The sequence below is a fragment of the Astatotilapia calliptera genome, chromosome 20 (genome assembly GCF_964374335.1).
Source record: "Astatotilapia calliptera chromosome 20, fAstCal68.1, whole genome shotgun sequence".
Taxonomy (NCBI): domain Eukaryota; kingdom Metazoa; phylum Chordata; class Actinopteri; order Cichliformes; family Cichlidae; genus Astatotilapia; species Astatotilapia calliptera.
The window spans coordinates 29017613-29040218 of NC_137441.1; the positions used below are offsets into that span (position 1 = coordinate 29017613).

Consider the following 22606-nt stretch of genomic DNA (forward strand, 5'->3'; position numbering starts at 1 on the left):
CCTCGGTCACAGTTACCCCCAAGAATTTAAAACTGCTCACCCTCTCCACCGCCTCACTGCCAATGAAGAGAGGCAGATGGTTGTTATGGCCCCTCTTCCGGAAATCTACAATGATCTCCTTGGTCTTTTTGGTGTTTAAGACCAAGTTATTGTCGTGGCACCATGACTCTAGTTGTTGCACCTCTGTCCTATAGTTTGTCTCATCATTGTTGGATATAAGTCCGAGCACTGTAGTGTCATCTGCAAACTTAACAATGAGATTGGACGCGCAGGAGGAAATACAGTCATGGGTGAAGAGAGTGTATAGCAGAGGGCTCAGAACACACCCCTGAGGGGCACCGGTGTTGACCACAAGGGTGGAAGAGGTGTTCTTACCCACTCTGACACTCTGTCTACGGTTAGTGAGGAAGTCCACAATCCAGTTGCACAGAGAGGAGTTAAGTCCCAGTTGGTGGAGTTTGGGACGGAGTTTGTATGGCCGGATGGTATTAAAAGCCGAGCTGTAGTCTACAAAGAGGAGCCGTGCATAGGTGTTTACAACTGAGCTTTTCCTACAGACGGTTTCCCAGTGTGGAGCGGTGTAGTTCCTGCAGAACTCAGGCAGAGGAGGCCAGAGCACTCAGAAAATATGTGCTGCATCTCAGCAGTATTAACATTTATGATATGTAAAGCTTAAGTGAGTTTTGTGTGTGTGTGTGTGTGTGTGTGTGTGTGTTAATATGGTAAATATGTAGCCCAAGGATGACACACATTCATTGTGTAGGAAATTTGCATTTAAATTCTTCATGCCAAGCTTTAAATAAACTCCCTGTTAAAAGCAGATTCAAAGTTGAGCTTCCCAAAATAAGAGAACGTGACATTTCACTTACCTGGACCATGATTCAGGGATGTGAATAGGTTTGGTTTTATTACCCAGGCACCGTTACCATGGATCATCTACACTTGTAACTAACAGCAGCCTTCGTTACATGCATATGAAATCAGTCACTGACATTTGTGTGTGCTTGTGTGGTTTCTTCTGTTCTTTTATTTCATGATAAAATAAAACATTTATTTTTGAACCAGCCCTTTAACATGACTCATTTCTTGAAATACAAGGGGAGCCAGAGTATTTTGGGCCTTCTCTGGCCATACACACATGCACGGACAAACCTCAAAGCAGTTTTACAAACGTTACCAGTGCGTGGCGAGGTTGGATGACTTTCTGGCTTATTAGTCATTTCTCTTTAAATCCAACCAGTCAGTGTAACCTGAATCTGTTGGCACAACCAGTGGTAGGTCTTCACCCTCAGCTCTGGTCATAGTTTGTCCTTTTCTTAATGATGCACCATTCAGATCACACACTTGGTTAATCGTCTGCACCTGGCAGGGTTTGGATGTTTTGCTCAAGGGCACTTCAGAAGGGCTCACACGTGTGGTTTTGATGCAGTCCTCCAAGAGGAAGGCTGTTCAGTTCAAAATTTAAGGTTCCAGGCTTAGGCTTCCAACCACCAGCAACAGCAAAACGGTGATGCTTGGGGGACTCGGGGGATTGGTACCCTTATCTGTCGATGCTTCCAGTGAAGGTGCTGGAATTCCAGTACCAGCTGTGCTACTCCCACTAAATTCTGTCACAGAGGCACGTTTTGTTGCTGCAGTTGTTGTAGTCTCTGTTACACCTCCAGCATTTGCTTCCAGTGTTCCTCCAAGAGACACTCCATCTTTGGGAGACTGCAGGTCTAAGACATCCTGGTCTTCTGTCTTATACCACTGGCACTGGAAGTCTTTCTTCCAGGTTTCAGCTGGATCCGGTTCAGCTGTCTTAGTGTCTGTGTCCGGCAGATCCGTGGCTTTCGCTGCCTCCACCTGAGACTGATGGCAGAAAATTATGTTATCAGTAACAAACACTACTATATTTACTCTCACAGGAAATATTGCAGTTTTTTGGAGTATTAGTCTAAAGTTTTCTGCACTTTAAGAACTACTCAACAAACCTTGACACCTTCTCCACACTTTTCTCTTCCCAATGATGGAAAGAGAAAAGTGTGGAGAAGGAGAGAAACTGATCGGACAGCGCATCATAGTGCAAATAGACAATGACCCATAGCGTCCTGCAAAATCAACCCAAGAGTTTCTAAAGGCAAAGAAATGGGACATTCTTTAAGCAACAGGTCAGTCAACTGATCTCAAGCCAACAGAGCGTGATTTTCAGCGACGGAGGAATAAACTGAATACAGACAGTCTAAAACAAGCAGCAGTGGAAGATGACTGCAGTAAAAAGATAACAGCATCTCAAGGGAGGAATCCCAGCGCTGGGTAATGTACATGGATTTTAGTATTCAGACTCCAACTGATTTTCATCCAAGTGTTAAAAACAATCATTAATATAATATTTAAAATTACATTAGTCTAACCTTTTGATTTAGATCCTCTGAAAATGGGGGCTATACATAAAAACAGCTGTGCTTCATATTAATGAAGTTAATGCAAAATTTTTCGAAAACCCTTGAACTAAAGCTGAAAGTCTACACTTCAATCACATGTTGATTGTTTGATTTAAAATCCAATGTTATGGTGAGCAGAGGAAAAACTACAAAAAAGCATCATTGCCATTAGGTGTATGCACCTAACCGTGTGTACTGAGTGTTGTGAAATCCTGATCTAGTCATTTACAGAAATATAACACGGTGTTCCTGCTGTGGAGGATCAGACTCCACTGCATCCACCTCCTTTGCATCTTAGCTGCCGTCTTCTTGTCTGTTGAACACAGAATATCCTCAAGCGGTCAAACTCCCTGCTGTTTTTGTTCCCTCTGAGATTAGTTTATATTCCCCCTGATTAAGCATACCTGGTTTACTTTAAAATTTTCTTCTTCAAAATTAGCTTTTATGTTTCCAACTTTTCAAACATGCAGCAGGTTAGGAGCGTGCATCACTGCGTCCCTGTAAACTACAGTAAGCAGACTTTGTGAATCAGTTGTAGAAATCTAGGTTTTATTATATAGCCTCTGGTACCACAATGTGTTTGTCAGCCTTCTCCACAAACATGATTTCACTGCGACTACTACATAGTTCATTCCTGACATGCAGGAAGCTGAAGTTTAAATGGCTTTAAATAGTATTTTCTCACCTTTTCAGCCACTGTGGATGGAGGTGGGAGATGGAGATAGGCAGAGCTTTCTGGATTTTGACGGACACATCTACCTCTTCCTTGACAAAGGGAGGCTGAGCAGAGTCGAGCTGCTGTGGTAACGTTGATGGAGTAGGGTCCCAGGACCTTACGGACAAACTCAGCCAGTTCCTGGCACTCTCTCTGGAAAAAGAGAGGCAGTTTGATGTAAACAGGAAAATGGACGAAACTCTCTTAAAGTTTCCTTTATGAAGTTAAGCGTTGTAGCAGACCACAAAAGTTGTAATGCAAACATAAAAATATATGGGAGGCGAGGAGACCAGTTGCCGGAGAGGAATGTTGTCTTATTCGTGTCTGATTTAGGGTTGTAGCTCCAATCACTAATGCACCCCCATACTTTGATATACCTTTATTAGTCCCACATTAGTCTTCCAGCCAACTCAGGTGGCCTTGCATAGAATGGGAAGAACAGTCTAAACACAGTCCATTATCAGGGTGTTGTTGTTCAGCTCCAGCCTTGAGACCGCAGCTGGCGCCAAAGGGGTATCCGTATGAAGTGATGGTGGTTTTTACGTTAGTGCGAACAGCTCATGAATTTCAAAGCTGTTCTAACAGTCCGACACTGGTCTCTCAATCTCCCGTTGGAGAGCCGCGAGCTTCTCCATGATGTTATCAAACTTACACTCCGTGATGTTGTCATTCTTGTGCTCAAAGAGCCGATTCTGAGAACTCACGACTGCAGTGAGCTTCTCCAAGATGTCATCCAATTTGCGCTCAGAGGTGTTATTTCGAGCGAGCCCCTCCAAGATGTAATCCAGTTTGCACTCAGAGGTCTTATTCTGAGTATTCACGGCAGCCGTAAGCTTCTCCAAGATCTTATCTGTGCTGACTCAATAAGCCCATTTTGAGAAACTCACGCCTCGTCCCATCGTTTCAGTCCCAGCGGGCAGCCTTGTGGGGGTTTGAACAGCCGGTTCCGCTCTCTTAATTCTTCGATAAGTCAGGGCCAAGCCAGCTCCGATCAGCAAGAACCTTGTTATCATGGTTCCGAATAGGTAGATATCTTCAGCACTCAGGCTCACCCAAGCCCAAACTTCTCATTGAGAAAGGGGTGTCAATTGCATTCAGGGACCAGTTGATCAAATCCATAATTCTCTTGTAGGTTTTAGAGAACAGACTGTGAGAGAGTGTTCCAGGGAAAAGTAATACAAAAAACACGAGACTAGACAAGGACACAAGAGGCTAAGCAGGGAAGCTAAGGGAGGGGAGGAGAGGAGAAAAGTGCGACCGCCTTCGTCAAGAGCAAGAGCAGAATTTTGATACCATCAGGGATGCAGGCTTTTGAACTGAGTGCTGATCACAAGTTGAATTGTTCTGCTTATTTTCATTCCCGAGGACAGAAGCCATTTTTTCTACACAGATTTTCGATTCCTCTGACCACAGAAGAGTTTTTCACTTTCCCTCAGTCCATTTTAAATGAGCTTTGGCCCGGAGAGGATATGTGGATTGTGCTCACATATCTCTTTAACCTGGATTTGTTGGCCGGGTGAGCTGTGTTCACGGACGATGATTTCTGGAAGTGTTCTTGAGCCCATGCGCTGATTTCCATGACAGAATCGAGCCTGTTTGTAATTCAGGGTTGTGTGAGGGCCCAAATATTATGACCATCCAGTACTGATGTTTGGTCTTGTCCCTTCCACCCACACATTTCTCAAAGTTTTTGGACTCTTTTTGATGATATTATGTACTGTAGATGATTCGATACTAAAAGTCTTCACAGTTTTATGCTGTGGAATGTTTTCCACCTCTCTAAGACCTAAGATGCTCTTTTTATACCCAATCACGTTACTGACCTGTGGCCAGTTTACCTAATTAACCTAATGTTTCCCTTTTCTAGACGTTTGCTGCCCTCACCCCTGCCATCACATTTAAACTGAGCCAATGTTTTTTTTTAAATTTCCACAGTTTGACATATTTTTATGTTCTACTGAAGTAAAATATGGGTTTATGAAATTTGCAAATCACTGTTTTCTGTTTATTTATATTTCACACAGTGTCCCACATTTTTCAGAAGTAATGAGGGTGCAGAGCATGCTGTGGTCTTTATGCACAGTGTGTACCTCTGTTTTAGTCTCACTTCTCTCCCACACGACAACTCCTGCTGTTCCCATGGCAGCACTTTCTCCTACGCTGCTGACCAGATCAGCCTGTAACAAAAAGACGAAGAAAATGTGCAATAAATTAAGCCATGAAAGGTCAATACAATGGCTTTGTAATATTCAGTGTATATTACAGTGGAACTATCTGTTTATTAAGCCATGAATCATAATCCCATAAGGAAGCTGTGAAGCAACAGAAAAACACATTTTCTGAGATTACATTTTAAACTGGAATATGTCACTGGAATTAACTTCTGCACTTCATCTGTTTATGTTTTGCTTGACTATTTAAGTAAAATATGTTTGCTGTGCACTACAAGTGTATATCATTGTATCTTATGTCTTACCTGTGATAAAAAAGTGTTAGTTGAGGCATAAACACTCTTAACAAGAGGAAATACTGGAAGGTCAAACTCTGCCCCGCTTGCAGAAGATATTCGTAGTGCTTCCTTTATTTGACTGGATAAAAAAAGTCTGGCTCCAGGTGTCCCACTCTATAAAAAAGCAAACATAATGCACACACTTTTAACAGAAATAAACGGTGTCATCTTGTGGTGATCAAAGCTCCTTTTCCAGGTATATTCTTGACATGGACATGTGTTTACTGTGCAGCGTTTTAGAATTGAAATTGGTTGGTCTTTGTCAAATGCAAAAACACTCAGGTTTTTTTGGCTCTTCTCGGTACTGTATCTCTGAGCTCACAGAGATGTTGGCATGCATTAACTCTGACAGGTAAAAGGTTTCAAACCAGACGTGACCTTCTTCTTTTTTTGGTTTTACACTAGGAGCTGCCTTTCTACAGTCGGGTAGATTTTGACAGCCCAAGAAGTGAAACTGAGCTGGAGAACAGTTTTTGGGACTTGTTCTCTTCTCCCTAGTTTTCCCTCTGCTTGTCTGACAGACAAGCTGAAGTACACATGACAGTGATTAGGTTTTCAGTGCTCCCTAAACACAATGTTTTCTATTATCATAGTTTTATCATACAAATAAAGGTGGGTCATAATAGCAATACATAATAGCAATTACAAGCAAATAAAACTGTTCACTTAAAACATACACGTGGAAAAGTTACTGACCTGCAGCTTCTCCAGGGTGAGGAGAGGGTAGAGGGCAGAGCTTCGTTTCCATAGCCATGAAAGCTCATCATTAAGAGCCATCTCTGCAGGGGGGCACTGGCCGGTGTAATTGGCTAACATGGTTTGAGTTGGGTCGCTATTGTAGCAGCTAGGGTAAGGGGAAAAGCCCCATAATGCTTTGGGTCTTAACCTTTTGACCTCCCGTAGAGTCTCCATCATTACTGACTGGGCTGCTGCCTCGAAGTCCACCTGTGAAAACATGAGCAGATCTTTATGTCTTTTAAGGGGAAATTGCTGTTTTGTGGTCTAAAAAGACTTTGGGCACGTCATCATCCCGACACATTTTATTTGATGATAAACAACAAAATACAACACAAGATGACAGAAATGTACAAGCAGGTCTTATCAGCTCAATGAACAGGACTTCTTGGCAGTATCAGCAGTATTTTTTTGACACTTTGTTACTAGTAGTCTTTTACAAAAGCACATAATTTATTTCCATTTTCTTAGTTGTATCTATGAAAAATGCCAAATATAACACAGTTTGAGAGACATGAAGTTGTACTTTTGCACCAGCAAGGTGATTCCTAAACTGTTATTGGAATAAAACTTGGTATATGTTAGCCTTGTGTGCAGTGTGTCCTTAACACATTTGAGGATTTGGGGTTTGGTTTTTTTTAGCCACACAGTATCATCTAGACAGCATCTAATTGGCACCAGGTTTATTTTTGAGTGTGATAATGATTCCAAACACTCTGCCAATACAGTAAAAGCTTGGATGGATAGAAAAGTACACAATGGAACACTACAGTTGATAGACTAGCCTCCCCAGAAGAAGCCAACCCATATGGAAAAGAAATAGCAAAAGCATATATGATTTACTCATGAAAGTGGCCACTTTCTCATTACTTTCATATATTTTTTTAGTAAGTATACAAAACATACAAGTTTCATTATATAATTTTTCAAGGGATCTTATATGTGTTTTCACTCTTGTATGCTTTTCATACAAGTTTCATACAAGACAGATAAAAACTTTATAAGATTTATATATATCTTTTCCATATGGGAATGCACTGATAAACACAACTCATCTGCGACACATTTCTTTGCAATAGGGGATTCGACACAGCTGGTTGCTTATATTCCTGTGTAAAAGCTTGGTCACTGAGCGCCTCTGTCATTTTGCAATTTAAATTACTTTCCTGCAGCAACTATGAATTTCTGAATTTCTGTTTCAAATCTATGAGGTTCTGTCTGGACTGAATGCAAGTAGTTAATGTAAATTTCTGTTTAATATGAATTTCTTTGTATGTACATTGTAGTTTTGGTTGTGCTGCAGTTACCAGCCACTGTTTACCCAGTAGAACTATAATGTTACAGGAAGAGACCTACAACAGATCAAAATCAATATATATATATTTAAATACATTACCTTAAAATAATTTATTAAGAGTTTACTACAAATAGTTGATACTATAATTTGATTGACATTTTATTAGCAATATTCTCTGCCTTTACTAAAATGCCTCTTACCATGCTGGCCTTGATAGTACACCAAATACATCTGAAATCTCTTTAGCAGTTTTATTACATAAATACAACTGCTTAGAGTTGCTAAGTGTGAATATGTGGTTAAAATATCTTATTTACACCTATTTATGTTCACACAAATTGTCTAAATTAATGCAAGTTGTGTATTTTCTAAGGCCAGGCTGAGGTTTAAATGATAATCTCTCTGCTACAAAATGATGCCAAGGATCACTTTGTCCAAGTGAGTCATCACATAAAATACACTCACGAGATAAGTACCAAATTTTCAGTCTGACTTTCTTCTACATTTTCCTTCCTCACATTTCCTCATCGTCTTTCTCTTTATAGTTTATTACACTGTTACTTTAAAATCTTGCCTGCTTAATGATGCAACTTTGGTGTGTTAACCAAAAGCAAAATAGACCATAGTGGGGCTTTTAGTAGCAGTATTTCTTTTGAATTTTTCATCAAACATTTTTTCTTAAAACAAAGTTGGCTTCTTCCCAGTTTGCCCTGAACTTTAAAATGAACTCATCTTAGCATTTTTACCTTTTCACCATCTTTTCTTCGTGCCATATTGGCTCTTTATTTCTACCACCTTGGACTTTCCTTACCTTTGACCACTTCTCCACTTCTGCAGGGGTCCAGTTAGGAAAAAAACCCTTGAGCAGTTTCTTTGATGCCTCCACATATAACGCTTGCTTCTCTCGACTCCGCGACCACTGAGGGACCCACTCACCCCAACGCAGTACCCCCAGACCAAGGTACCTTGGGGCAGGTAAAGCTTCCTCTAAGTCCTGCTTCATCTTCTGGAGGTGAGTTTCCAGCCGTGTGTGCTGTGGTAGTCCCCCATTTATTGGCGTGTCTATATCTACAAAGTAAGGGTAGTTCCCCAATGTATCTTCATAAAAGACAGCTACACGGCTGTCCCGTTCCATCCCGAAAGAGCCGGGATCTGGCCGACCAGAGCAGGAAGAATCAGGGATACCCCAGAAGATAATAAAAGGCTGTCCAGACAGGAGAGGGGGGAAGGCTGGCCGCGGTGGAGCAGCTGTACAGATGCCAGCAAAGGCAGCAATCATGAGGAAAAAGAGAGCTGATAAAGAAGCAGAGTGAGTTCTGAGATGGTAAAGTTTCAGTTTTGGTTTTGGCTGTGGGTCTTGATGAGACCGAGGCTCAGTCCACGCCATTGAAGCAGTTCCCTCTCAGGTTCTCGTCTCCTTGAGCCCCTCACAGCAAATCATGTTCCTGGAAAACACAAAGCAGGAGTTAAACTTTATTCTATAAAGAGATGCAGTTGCTAAACAATGTCACCATCAAGTTGTATGCAGCAAGTGATGAACAAGTTATTTGTTGTCAGTTAGTTGTTGAAGGTCATTTGAGCTCATTAGAGCAACTTGAAACATTAAGAATGGTCACTGGGGAATAACCTGTCCCAGATATCTGTGGATCTTAAACATGTATGTAAACATTCGAATTGGCTTTCCACTTGTTTGATGATGCCCTCATGGTGCACTTTACACATCTGCTTGAGCTCAAGAATACTCACCACATGTTGGTGAGAGACACTAAACATAACTTCTATTTTACAAGGAAAGTCCAGAAGGAAAGAAACCCACCACCCATGACCAGATGTGCTCATTGACACTGCATCTTCTCAGGACTGTAACTGGCTTGATGGCCATCTTTTTTTGCAGTTGTGTTCATTTTGTTGCAACAGTTAGGATGGGAAACTTTGATCTTATTTGTTAATACATAAGCTTTGCTGATTGCATTTAATAACCAGTACTGATTATTATCAGTCAGAAATGCTGAAAAGGCTTTTTAAGGTCTAAATGGTAAAATTTAGATTTCATGTATCAGTCACATTGTACAAAACCCGCTCTTCTTCTTTTACACTGACAAAATGCCCAATGACTAACAGCACAGTAAAATACATTGTTTCATAGATACATTTTCTGGGTTGCAGGGTTTCAAGCAGTCCAAGCAGAGATGTCTAGATGTCCCTCTCCTTTGCCACCTACTCCATTTTGACTGGAACGACAACGAGGAGTTTGCATAATCATGTCTCCCGGCTCTGCCTTGGGGATTCCTGCCAGTAGGATTCCCAAAAAACACACACACTAAGGAGGTGCTCAGGAAGCATCTTAATCAGATGTCTGGACCACCTCAGCTGCCTACTATTGGTTTGAGTCCCCGTGAATGACTGAGCTTCTCACCCTACCTCCAAGGGAGACCCAGGAAGAACCTCATTTTCACCGGTTGTGTCTGTATTATATTGGTCACTACCCAGAGCTGTCGTTCATTGGTGTGGAAAGGAACGTATAGGTCAACCAGTAAATGGATAACTTCGCTTCACATTCAGTTCCTTCCAGTACAGCACTGCTGCAGACGTTGCACCAATCTGTTATCAGTCTCCCACAACCTTCTTTACTCCCATGTGAACAACACCCCAAGGTACTACTCTTCCACTCGGGCCAGCAACTCAATCAACCCAGAGGGGGGACTCCACCTTTTTCTGGCTGAGATCCATGGCCTCTGACTTGGAAGTGCTAATTCTCATCTCAGCTGCAAACCACCCCAGTGCAAGCTGGAGGTCACGGCTTGCTGGAGCCCTCAAAAACCATTGCAACAAGCAGGCACAAGATCCTGAGACCAACAGGTCACATCTGTAACCCACTGTTGCTCTCAGAAAGAGACCTCAATCAAACCCATAGCCTCTTTTGATATTTCTACTGCAAGCTTAATACAGCTCTTTTTGATTGATCTGATTAACCCCCTGAAATCCTGAAGGTGCACAACACACAAACACACATGGCACCAGTGGTTTACGCTGAGTAGTTGAGAATCTTGTTAGGTTACAAGAGTGTTTGGTTCTGAGAGAGTAGATAAGAAGTTTCAAATATTTATTTCACCCTTAAATTCATTGATGCTATAAACACTTTTAAATAGTTTTGCTATCTTTAACATGGAGTAAAATACTTTTTTTTTTTTCATTTTTAACACTCTTTTCCTTAAAGTAACTTTATGAGTCACATTTTAATTTCTATTCAGTGTGACCACTGTGTGACTCACTCGGCTAATTTGGATCATAATGAAGTGCTAATATATGCACCAAATTATCCCGTCAGTTCAGATAGCTAGAGAAAACTGAGGGGGAAAATAGGAGAAAATATGTTTGCCTCTCAGCCTTTAAAGATTTTTTTTTTTTGTTGTGGGACGCTTTGTTTTAGATTAACACAATTCAAAGCGGCACAAGAGGTACTGCTTTTGCTTCCTGCCAGTGAATGTGCATGAAGTTTTGGATTGTTTGAGTAATTACTATAAGAATATAGTGATTAAAAGTCTAAACTGGGGTGAGTGAGTGGCTTGCTCAGGAATAATGAACTATGAATGCCCGGGTATCCTTTTACATTTCTGTAGAAAAGGAGGGGAGAGCAAGATCTCTTGCAGCTTCTTGTTAAAACAAAAACAAAACACACACACACAAACTAGAAAATAGAGAACTGTCCATGGAAACAATTGTCCAATTGGGAGGGAGAGACACTGTTGTTGTACTCTGAAGGAGTGTTGTTCAGCAGGCAGCGCAAGATATGAGCTAATAAGAACTGAAAACAGCACTTGTGTTGCTTTTTTGTGTAGGCAGAAAAACTGATAATGGAGGGAGACTCTGCATTGCTAAAAGTGGCAGAGGAATACTTCTGCTGTGACACCATAGCATCATTATCTGTGTGAACTGACACAGATATGCACCAAGATCTGCTCACGATATAAATACAAAATATAAATTTTTAATGGGGGTAAAGATGCCAGGCAAACTGTCTATTAAATTGGTAGCATGCAGAGATATGTGACTTTAGACAATATCACTGCATCTGTGCCCTAGCATAAGGAGTGGATATATTACACGTTGTTTTTGGGTTTTTTTTTTGACATTTTAAATCATCAAATTTTTGCCTCCAAACCCTCGTCTTGGACCAGGACCGACATGCCAGCGGTGGATTTGTCTGTGAATCTATGTCCACTCAGTAGGTAGAGACTTCACACAAGGTAGCCATACCCTAAAGCGTACCCTGCTTTATGGTCAATTTTACTATAAATTGGAGTATAATTTACTAAATTAAAATGATGCTGTGTTCAACAAGATTTGAGGCTGTTACAGTATTAAATAAATTAAGAAGTGGAGCCATTTTTTCCTCATAGATTTCTTGGAGCCAGGGGTTTCTTACACATTAGCACATTAGCACACTCATCACACCAAGAAGCAGTGTTCATCTTTTATATACAGTGCATATATACAGAGCATTGGGCATGGATACTGGGAACTTGAGATTTCCAATACTGGAACTGTTTGTCTGTGGAAACCCATGCTATAAAGTTTTTGTATGATGTTAATGCCAAAGGACATGAGCGATGCAGTTATTGAGTCAGCAGAGCACTCGTGACTTTTATGCATTATGCACCTCAGCACTCAGTGACCCCCACACTTTACATGGACCCTCACTTTGTGGGTGACTTACTGTAATTCCTAAATGCCTCTAATTTGCAATAATACCACTTACAGTTGATTATGGAATATCTAGTAGCACTTAGGAACAAACCATTACTACACAAATGTTCGTAAAGACAGACTGCATGGCTAGATGATTTTTATAAACCTGTTGCCATGAGACTGAAAGCACATGAATTCAAGAATTAGGACATGTGGCCCAATACCTTTTGTCCATTTAGTGCATGTCTCTGCAGAATTGTTTTCTTTTTATGCATTTATGCTGATCCTACTGAGATACGGCACCTCTTCTGCCAGAGGTTGTGGTCAAGGTAGGGAGAAAACCATTTATCCAGTGGAGCTCTTGGAATAAAAGAAAAATATTGTTTGGTCTTTAGGAGCAGTGAATTGTACTGGTACACAGTAACATGTTCTGGCAGCTGTACAGTTTAAAAACTGCAAAGCAACCTGACAGACTGTGTGCACATAAATAATAACGAATAGGGCTAATCTTTCTAATCTTAAAAGTACGACGGCTCTTAAACAAACATAAAAGCCTTCAGGAGCCCATTAGTATGTATAACAAAGGTAAGCGTGTCATCTAGCTGGATGTTAGGCCTTTTGTAAGAGGTAATCCTCTCGAAACGAGTGCCATCCTTTTACAGTTTAAATCTAAATTAACAAGAGAAATCTGCAATAACTTAAAGGAAGTTTGTCAGTTTTACTTCACTTTATCAAATTGTGTCCAATTCCTCTGTGTTAACAAGGGCTTGTTGCATTCTTGTGCTTTCCAGACGTTATCTTTTTTTTTTTTTTGTTCACCAGGTGCTTGTCACATTTTGGTGAAAAATGTTCTAACAATTGCTTGTTAGCAGTAGCAACTCTTCTCGGGAGCACAGATAGCTGCATACTCTCTAACAAGCCATTAAAAAGGGAAATGTCCCACTATTTGAGTGCCTGCTGGGGACTAAGTAGAATTTTAAATGCCACCAGCTTCCCGCAACATTTAATATGCTGCTTGCAAATAAATGCATAAGGATGTCACAGCATCCACTGCCCTCAATACTTCTATACATCTGGTGGTTTTAATTGTCGATACATTTGATCGACTTAGCCAATAAGAAACGTGAAATTAACATAACAAAACTGGAGCGTGAGGTATGGCTGTCCGTCAGGTAATGTCTGCACACACCCCCGTTTGAACAAATAACACAAAGTACAGTGTTTGCACAGCTATGATAGAAAGCTACACTATATGCATTTGTGAAAAACATAGAAAACACTAATGTATTTTTAAACAGCAACTTAACATCTTATCCCATCTCAGATGAGCCAGTTTCGAGAACATTTCCTGCTTAACTATCTCAGATTTGCATAAAAATGTAATGTTGATAAATGTTAACATTTATAAAGATTGCTGTGGAATTTTAGATTCACATCAAATTATTTTAAAGATTCAAGCCTCCCTCTGCGCATTGAAATCGGAGAGTGAATGTGAATATCTCAAAAAAGTGTTAAAGCCTGAACATTTCAGCTATCTTTCTTATCATCAAAATGAATCAATGCCTTCCTGATTAAAAATAAAAAATAAAAAAAATCCAGCACTCAAAGTCACATACAATACTTGAGCATACATAATTAAAGTGGCATTTGTGACAAACTTGTAATGATATATAAAGAAATTACACAATACTGTAAAATAAAGCTTATAGAATACTTTCGTTGTGACAAAAAAGAAGAAAATGCCATTTTCATTCAACTTTCAAGATGGTCATTCCATCGTGAACCATCGAATTTTTTTAATGTTTTTCTTTGATTTCCCTTTTTATGATCCAAGGTTTGGACAGTTTCACAGAAATCGTTACGGCCGAGCAGAAGGCTTGGTTAACTTCAGACAGAATGAATCATTTATATGAATTCATCATATTCCTGCTTTAGTACAAGGTATTCAAGTCATTTCATTGATTTAATGTAAACTAAACTGCGTGGCCAAAAAATAAAAAAAAATAGAAATCACCACTTGGATTTGAGATGAATAAGTTGGCTGGCTACAGATCATTTAACCCTAAGTGATGCGGTAAACAAGAATCATGTTGGAAAACATACCAAGGGATTGGACCTTAACAGCTGTGTTGCCTTAAGAAAACCACTTATCAGTCAGTGTGGTAGGACTTGACTTAAGCGGTCAAAGAAGTGCAGGAGACTGATGCTGTCCAGTGTAGCAAGTGATTTATTCACCATTTTGTGACCCAAACAATATTTACAAAGAAACAAATAAGAAACTCAACTCTATAATTAACTCAGTTCAAATAAACATAACTGAACTTAAATCAAGGGAAATTAAGGTCAAACTGCACACAGCTACACTGACCTGGTCCTCTCTCCTCAAACACCTGAGTTCTGCTTAAATAGTCCACTTAACCAAACGATTTCTCCTCTGGACTATTCCATTCAGTAGGTAAGATGAACATAACGATATTCAAACCTCCACTACTACTCTTTACTAGCAACATAAACTTTATGGTGTAATCAATACATATTACAACAATAAGTCTATTTCTCCATAAACACTCTAAAATCAACTTTATGAAATTACAAGAATTCTTCCCCTTCTGCACTTGGTCTCTTCCTGTGACCTCAGATTAACCCAGAAGCTGTAAAGCAGGAAGTAAAACTACATTTCCTCCTTTTGTTTCTGGAAGACAGGTAGGTAAGTTTAAACAATACAAATTAACAGTTGAAGTAAATAACAACTTAACAAACTCGTAGAAATTGATTTAAACCAAAGATGTTATATTATATAATCTGTAAAAGTAATAAACATAAACATGTTTGCCTATTGCAGATTACATGTGAAATATGGTTAAATCAAAACAAGAATGTTAACTAAGAATATGGACAAATGGTGTTCTCACCTACTTTGTCACAGTCAGCCGGATTTGATAGGGTGCAACGGGAAAAGGTGATGTGGTCTGAGGAGTCCAGAGTTTTCCTGTTCCAGTCTAGCTTCAGCAACAATATATGCTCAAAAAGTAAGTTGGCTGACTCTGAATACCGATTCTACAGGTGTGTCCATCAGTGGATTTTTGCTCTCCTGATGGCTTCTGCATGATCCAAGATGACAATAGCTGAATTCATTAGTCTCAAATTGCAAAAGAGTGCTTTAGGAGCATGAATCATCGTGGTCTGGCCACCCAGAATCCAGATCTTAATCCCATTAAAAGTCTTTGGGATGTACTAGAGAAGACTTTACTCTGTGCTTTTGATGAATCTTAGCTTCTAACTGCAGACACCTATAGTAAAATTTGCTAGAACCTCATATATTCCAAATATTTTCATAACAATTTGTGGGGTGCACTCTAAAATACAACCAAAGGTCTTTTAAAAGATGTGTCAGTGGTAAAAAGTGAAAGCATTTGCATTAAGGGATGTAATGTATATTTTACAGAATGAACTCCCAATCACATGTTATTGTTTCAAGGTATTTTAGTATTACAACGCTGGTCTCTAATTTATTTATTTATTTTTACCATAACCATAATCCAATAATACTCTATATAATCCTGTCTGTCTGCTAGTAGTGAGTGGTAAATGTGTTATCCAGCTAATCTGTCGTCAATAAGCCTTTGTTTATGTTAACTCTTCTGCTGTCTGGGATCCTGAACCCTCCACCTCTACAAGCAAGTAAAGGGCACTGCAGCTGTAAGGGTTACATGTACTGTTTGCCCCCAATGTGTCAGCTTTATATTACACAAAAGATTTGCACAGGAAAAAAAAAAGAAAATTAATGCTTTGTGTGTATGGGAGGTTGATTTCCTTTTAGTTGATAGTTATAGTTTACTTACACTGCTGTTTATTCATAAAAAGTTTCCTTTCTTTACTGGGTCTTTCAGCCACAATGGAGTTAATGAATTTATTATAAATCCATCATTTTCAGTGATTTTCTGATGTGTTTCTTGAGATTTTTTGATCTCACACTTCATTTGTCTGCTCGTGTCCCGTGAAAGCTATCATGCTGTGCCAATCACACAAGGAAATCTGTTATTTTTACCTGCTGAGACTCAGATTTGATCTTGTCATCATCAAATAGGTAAAAAAAAATACAATTAAAAAAATGCACTTAATGAATAAACAATCCATTAGAGCAAGACATAACAGCATAAAATATTAAATTTAGATTTCATTAGAAAGCCTGGCAACTGTAACTTGTTATCTATCTTTGGTACTGACTACTTCAAGTTGGCTACAGTTCAGTACAACAGACTGTCTGCATATTAGAAACTTGCTGTCCTTTTTACCTTTAATTTGGGGCTGCACTGTCCAGTCTGTCCTGGTGTGCTTTTGCTCAATGAAGACAAATACTGATATTAGTCAATACGGACAGGAAATCAGCCAAAACCACAGTAACAATTAAAAAACCCATTCATATGAAGCACTCAATTATTTATATGATGATAGTAATGACACACGTTGGGCAGGAAATCTAAAGGGTTAGAGCAGGGGTGGGCGATATATTTCCCCATAGGGCCACATGACAACCTGTGGCCCCTGGTGGGTGGGCACAGGTTGTCATGTTGTGGAAAGCCGCACTAATAAGCTGAACTCAATTCTGCTCAATACTAATTTGGTCTCTTTCTAAGCTTATGGATCCGGACTTCCACATTAGAGGTTAGAGAGTAGGAAACGACCTCAAGAAGGTGAGGTGAGCATTTTCCCCACTTATTATTAACCACGGATGTTGCCTAACGGTAGCCACTTAGTGTGGGGACTCACTCTAATGTGAGTCCTTCCTGGTAGATGCGAAACATTCAGAATGATTGCCGCTTTTGTTGGTGTCGTTGAGAGGCAGCTTGTTTGTGCGTACAAAAAATACAATTTGTATTCTAAAGGTCAAGTCACTTTTATTTACATTTATTTAAAACAGCAGAAGGTGACCCAAAGATGCATTGGCATTCCTGGTGTCCAAACCCCCAAAAGACAAATGGTGTTCTTTTGTGTTTACTCAGGTTTACCTCTGTTACTTATAACATGTATTCGCTTGGAGCTCAAGGTGCTTTATTATGCACTAAAAACAAACAAACAAAAACCTTTAAATTAATACATTTTTTATAAGTTTAACAGCTAGTCAAGAATTGCCTGAACTAATGACTACCGACTGAGAAGGCTTTTGTTCAGGAGTCATGCTACTTATTATTGCAATACAACACTCAAAATAAGAAAAAGATTTTAGATTGTCATGCACTTAATGTTCCTCAAAACATCTTTTTTTATTTTATAGCAATATCTATATATTTTCATAGAAAAAAAAAACGAGATTTCATATTACACATCCGTTGCCCTTATTATTATAGTTATGGAAATGCAAACTGTCCAATGCAGTTCTGAATTTTTAGACATGCACTACAGGGGCACAATATCAAATAGTAATGTATAGAGTCATATATATATATATATATATATATATATATATATATATATATATATATGTTTGTTATATACAATAACAAAGCACACACGTGAATCACACACGTTGGATATAAAAAAATAAATATAAGATTAATGAAAACTTTAACATAGTTACTAATCAGCTATCAGGATATTTATTGTTAAAATACTCTGTAACAATTGAAAGTTCCCCAGTGACGACCTTGTACATCGTTAAATTGTATCAGTATTTACCAGCGTGACTACTGATATGCAGCATTCAATTATGGGTCTCTAAATAAAACTTTTGATATTCAAATACGTTAATAAATGCCCAAATCTGCTCCTGTCTGTTTACAGTATTATAAACCTTTAATACATTTTTTGTGCTTACATATTTGTCATATTTGTTGAAAGACTTTTAAACGACATCACAGAAGTTTTTTTTAATGTAACAATGATGACTACTCTACATTTATTCAAAGTTCTAGTGTGTAAAATGACAAAATATTATGCACATTATCGTGGATTCTCTAAGTGAATGGCATGTAACTCAGGTCTGCAGATTTTGTTTAAAAAAAATGTCTACAAAGACACTACTGCGGTGAAACCAACTACTGCTAAACTACATGTAACTTTTTACCTGATACCATCAACTTGTTGATATGGTAACTTGAGGCTAAAACATTGTTGCCCGCACCTCAAATACATGCTTTTGCTAAATGTATTTGCATTTTGGTTTAAATCATTCTTTTTTTTATGTTAAATAAATAAACTTACCAAACAAACTTACCAAGACCAACATTGTTCCCGTGTTTAGTCCTCACACACTGGACAATGTGAGAGTTTCTTCTTCCTGCACTAAAATGTTTGATTCCTCCGTCTTCAGTTTTACTCCTTAACCTCCCATAGAGAAAAAACATGGAATCCCGCTGGATTTGCGATGGCATGGATGAGCTGTGCATGTATAACATGCAGCAAAAAAGTCTGACATCCAGAAGGGAGAGAGCGAGGAAGGGAGCAAAATTACAAAATTTCACAGCAAATCTGAAAGGAGAGAGACTATGTATCAGGATGAGGAAATAGAGGGTTGGAAAATCTAACAGAAAGGAAAAAAGAAAATAAAAGTGTTAAAAAAAATTCAGAAAGAGAGGCTAGACATTGACAGTGCGTTCGCCAGATAGAAAGATGCGTGGGCAGGAGTGTGTGTGTGAATGTGTGTGTGTGTGTGCGTGCATGTTTGACCTCGCCTTCACAGCCAACTTAAGCTTCCTTACTAAAAGTAAGCGGGGTCAGTGGCGTCCATGTCGACTCACATGACCAGTGACACCGACTGTAATCCCATAATCCCCTGCTCTACCGCTGCTGCTCTTGGCTGAATAAACACCCATGCTGTGGAGGATCACACCTGTCTTCCGTCTTTTCGTCCTCCCTCTTCATCCTTCCTATCTTCTCCTCTTCCTCTTCCCCTCAGTCACCTTTCGTGCTCTAACCTACCCTAAACACAATTTGTTTTGTTTAACTTCCTTTTAACTTCCCCTCTCCTCCTTTAGCCATCCCTCTGCTCCAGCTCGCTACCTCCCACCAAAATCCCTCTCTCCCTAATCTTGATTCTTCCACGTTTGACTCTGTTGTTCTATGCTTACCTCTGTTGATCCCTGTTTATCTAGGGTTCACAGGGAGACACCAGCTTTGTCTGGCTTGGTGTGATGCAGAAATAAACTACTGTATCCTCTTTCTCTATGTTTCTTCCTGTGCTCACGTGTGAAACGATGAGCAGAAAGTAGATAAACATCATTCAAGTACCCAAGGTGGGCAGGTATGTACAGACCCTGTCAACAACATTAATCCTCGACTGATAGTAGCAGCGTGATTATATGAACGCATATGAAAAGCCACTTTTAATCTAACTTGGGATAAATCATGCATCAGTGGACCGTCTTGTATTTGAGGCTGATTACATTTAAATGAAAAAACTGTGCATTTATATCCTCCAATTTTCCACATTCGTTCCTTTGTTTAGTCCTCTCTCCATCATCTTTTTCTTCATTGTCTTTTTTCTTTTTCCATTTTATCGCTTATATGTTTCTATCCCAACCCTTTATTTAGGCGCCATACCTTTCACATTCCATTTCTCTCTTTTTAGCTCCCTGTCATTTTTTTCCATTAGGGCTGTCACTGCACATAATAGCTAATAACCTGGTCAAAGAATACCACCTGTTCTCTCGTACTCCTTCTGTAAATTGCGCTTTCTTCTTGCTGTTGGTCTATAGATTTGTGTAGTCCCAGGCTCTGTTTCTTTTCATGCTGCACAAAGCGTTCTTAGAATATTTGAAACTTCCTTTTGCAATTCTTTTAGTTGCTTCATTTCATCCTCCCCTGCTCCTAATTTACCTCTCTTTGTTTATTTGTATAGGATAGGAATTGGTAGCCCTTAAATATTAGGTCTTAGTTTAGCCAATATGGATAATTCAACTATAAAATTATTGGATTAGTAGGGAATTCTTCAACCGTTTAAATGTCTTTTAGTTGTTATTATTATATAATTCATACAATTTAAATGCAACTCCATTTATGATGAACACATTCTAAACGTATCAATAATTTACCACTGAGTTACAACTCTGAAAATACCATATATCGAATAATCTTTTATGTATGAGCGTTCATTCTGCATCTTGATTGTGAAGGCGTACTTTTGTGGAGTTCAGTGCATTGCTTACAGCATCTGATACATAGCTGCTCCTACATCTTATAACCTCTTTTGGTAATTCCCACTGAGGCCTTCTGCACTAAAAATTCCCGCATCGCGCTGTGGGGAGCTAAGGATAAAAGCATCCACCACATGCCATGCTGTGTATCTTTATCTCAGTATCTGCGCTGTATCTGTGTCACGTGCTTCTGACTTTCTCAGTTCTCCGGTTGTTGTATCTCTTCTGCATGCTTCTGAGGTTTTGTTCCATTCCAGTCCTGATAGATCACATAAATCTCTGTGTTCATAGGGATGCTGTTGTCAATGCTATTTTTATTTATTTATTAATAACCTGAATAAAACACTTGAAAATACACATACATACTCACATCTATACTTTTTTTCATTTAAAAAAAAATATTATAACACATGAGGTAATGACCCCAAAGCTAAATGCATGCTGGGAAATGGTAGCTATCACAGCAGCATGTCAGCTACCTAATATTTGTGCTATATTCATCATACCTTTCGTGAATTTCAGTAGCTTGCCTCTTTTTGGACACACTACTTAGCTCGAAATAAGTCACTTCCTCATTTGAGAAGAAATAATAAATTAATGTTAAAAATACACCTGAAAAACTGAAGTTTTTTTTTAATATATTTTAAAACATAAACTTGTGCTCCTCAGACTTTCACTGTGTAACAGAGAACCAGTGGCCTGAGGGTCATTTTTACCTGCTGATTCAAATGGATCATCTTCTTTCGCTGCAGGGTGTGTGCCAAAGGCGCAAACTGCATTCACACAATCTCTATCTCGGCAAGACATGCAGCATCTCCTTACTTCTCCGCCAATAGTATTTTAATTTTATGGTGAAATTCACTGTCAGACGAAAATGAAAAGAGAAACACTGCTTAAAGCTGAAAAACGTGACAGTCAGGGACCACACCAGTGAACATATCAGAAAAATAAAATAGCAATACTACATACTTAGCCTGTTTACATTGTTGCAGCTTTTCATAATCCTTCAATATAAAGATAATTATTTGGATCACCTGGATGAGAAAACTTAGGCTAATTGTTTTGTGTATGTCGTTCTTTTCATGTGCTGATAATATTAAGCTTTTACTTAAGTACCCATAGCCCAAGTTGAAAAATCACTATTCAGACCGACTTGTTGGTCAGTCGCACTTTTTTGTTAATTTTAATTTTAAAAAGTCTATGAACAAATAAGTACAGTAGTTGGGTACTTGTTGAATCAACATACCAGTACTGATACAGGAAGTGGGAAGTATTTAAATAATAATAAATAATTTTTTTATTTATATAGCACCTTTCAAGACAGAATCACAAAGTGCTGCACATAAGATTACAAGTCATAAAAAGATTTAAAAAGAGAAAATAAAACGGGCAAAAAATGAACCAAAAGCAGTTTTATAAAGGTGAGTTTTGAGTTGTTTTTTAAAAACAGCTACTGAGTCCACAGTTCTTAATGTTTGGGGGAGAGAGTTCCACAGTCTCAGGGCCACAGTGGCAAAAGCTCTGTCACCCTTAGTCCTCCTCTTAGTATTTTTTAAAGCAAGTAAGCCCTGATCAGATGACCTCAAAGACCTGCTAGGGACATAGGGCTGTAGCAGATCAAAGATGGAGGCTGGTGCCAATCCATGCACAGCTCTGTAGGTCAAGACCAGGATCTTAAAATTGACTCTAAATTTAACAGGAAGCCAGTGTCACTGACTCATTTTCTGTGTAGTGAATTCTGAGTATGGTTTGTGTGACAGAGTGATGTGGGAGCCTGGAATATTGTTTTAGTCTGCAGCTGCATGAACAAATAATCAAAGCCAGTCTTCAGTGCTCTGCAGGGGGACATTAAAATGAAAAGTGGCCTTACCTCCAATCAAGAGGCTAACCAAAAATATGATTCTTTATACGAGAGCCTAAGAGTAAATTAATTACTGTTTTCGTTGTACCACCCTGCACTGATTTGGAAATATTCATATTTGAGAATCAGGGGTGGCCAACTTGAGCAAAATTAGCACTTAATTTTAACTCTTCAAAAATCACTCTTTGTGTTTTTTAGGAAATTGATTCTGAGGTTGAATGGGAAGGTGGGGGGAATCATGTGAT

The 22606-nt window shown here is 39.0% G+C and overlaps 1 protein-coding gene across 3 annotated transcripts; it reads right to left on the reverse strand.

Moving 5' to 3' along the window:
- Positions 1 to 1001: 1001 nt before the first annotated feature.
- On the reverse strand, positions 1002 to 19372 carry LOC113013668 (hyaluronidase-1). 3 transcript variants are annotated; one of them, XM_026154751.2, is made up of 7 exons: positions 18570 to 19372; positions 8491 to 9124; positions 6344 to 6592; positions 5615 to 5761; positions 5229 to 5315; positions 3109 to 3291; positions 1002 to 1851 (listed from the first exon to the last, which is right to left on the reverse strand). In XM_026154751.2, exons 2-7 carry the CDS (start codon positions 9064 to 9066, stop codon positions 1462 to 1464), a joined length of 1632 nt encoding a protein of 543 aa, XP_026010536.2. In that variant the 5' UTR covers positions 9067 to 9124; positions 18570 to 19372; the 3' UTR covers positions 1002 to 1461. The 3 variants fall into 3 exon arrangements, with proteins under 3 accessions (XP_026010536.2, XP_026010534.2, XP_026010538.2); XM_026154749.2 differs by having other exon boundaries at positions 18583 to 19371; XM_026154753.2 differs by lacking the exon at positions 18570 to 19372 and adding an exon at positions 16664 to 17686.
- Positions 19373 to 22606: the final 3234 nt, after the last annotated feature.

Bases quoted from the DNA above. Each gene is read 5' to 3' on its own strand.
- LOC113013668 (XM_026154751.2), bottom strand. From the start codon at position 9,066: ATGGCGTGGACTGAGCCTCGGTCTCATCAAGACCCACAGCCAAAACCA. The intron at 5,762-6,343 runs GTCAGTAACTTT...GCTTTTTTATAG, and splicing joins TCACCCTGGAGAAGCTGCAG to AGTGGGACACCTGGAGCCAG. The intron at 1,852-3,108 runs GTGAGAAAATAC...TTCTGCCATCAG, and splicing joins CATCCACAGTGGCTGAAAAG to TCTCAGGTGGAGGCAGCGAA.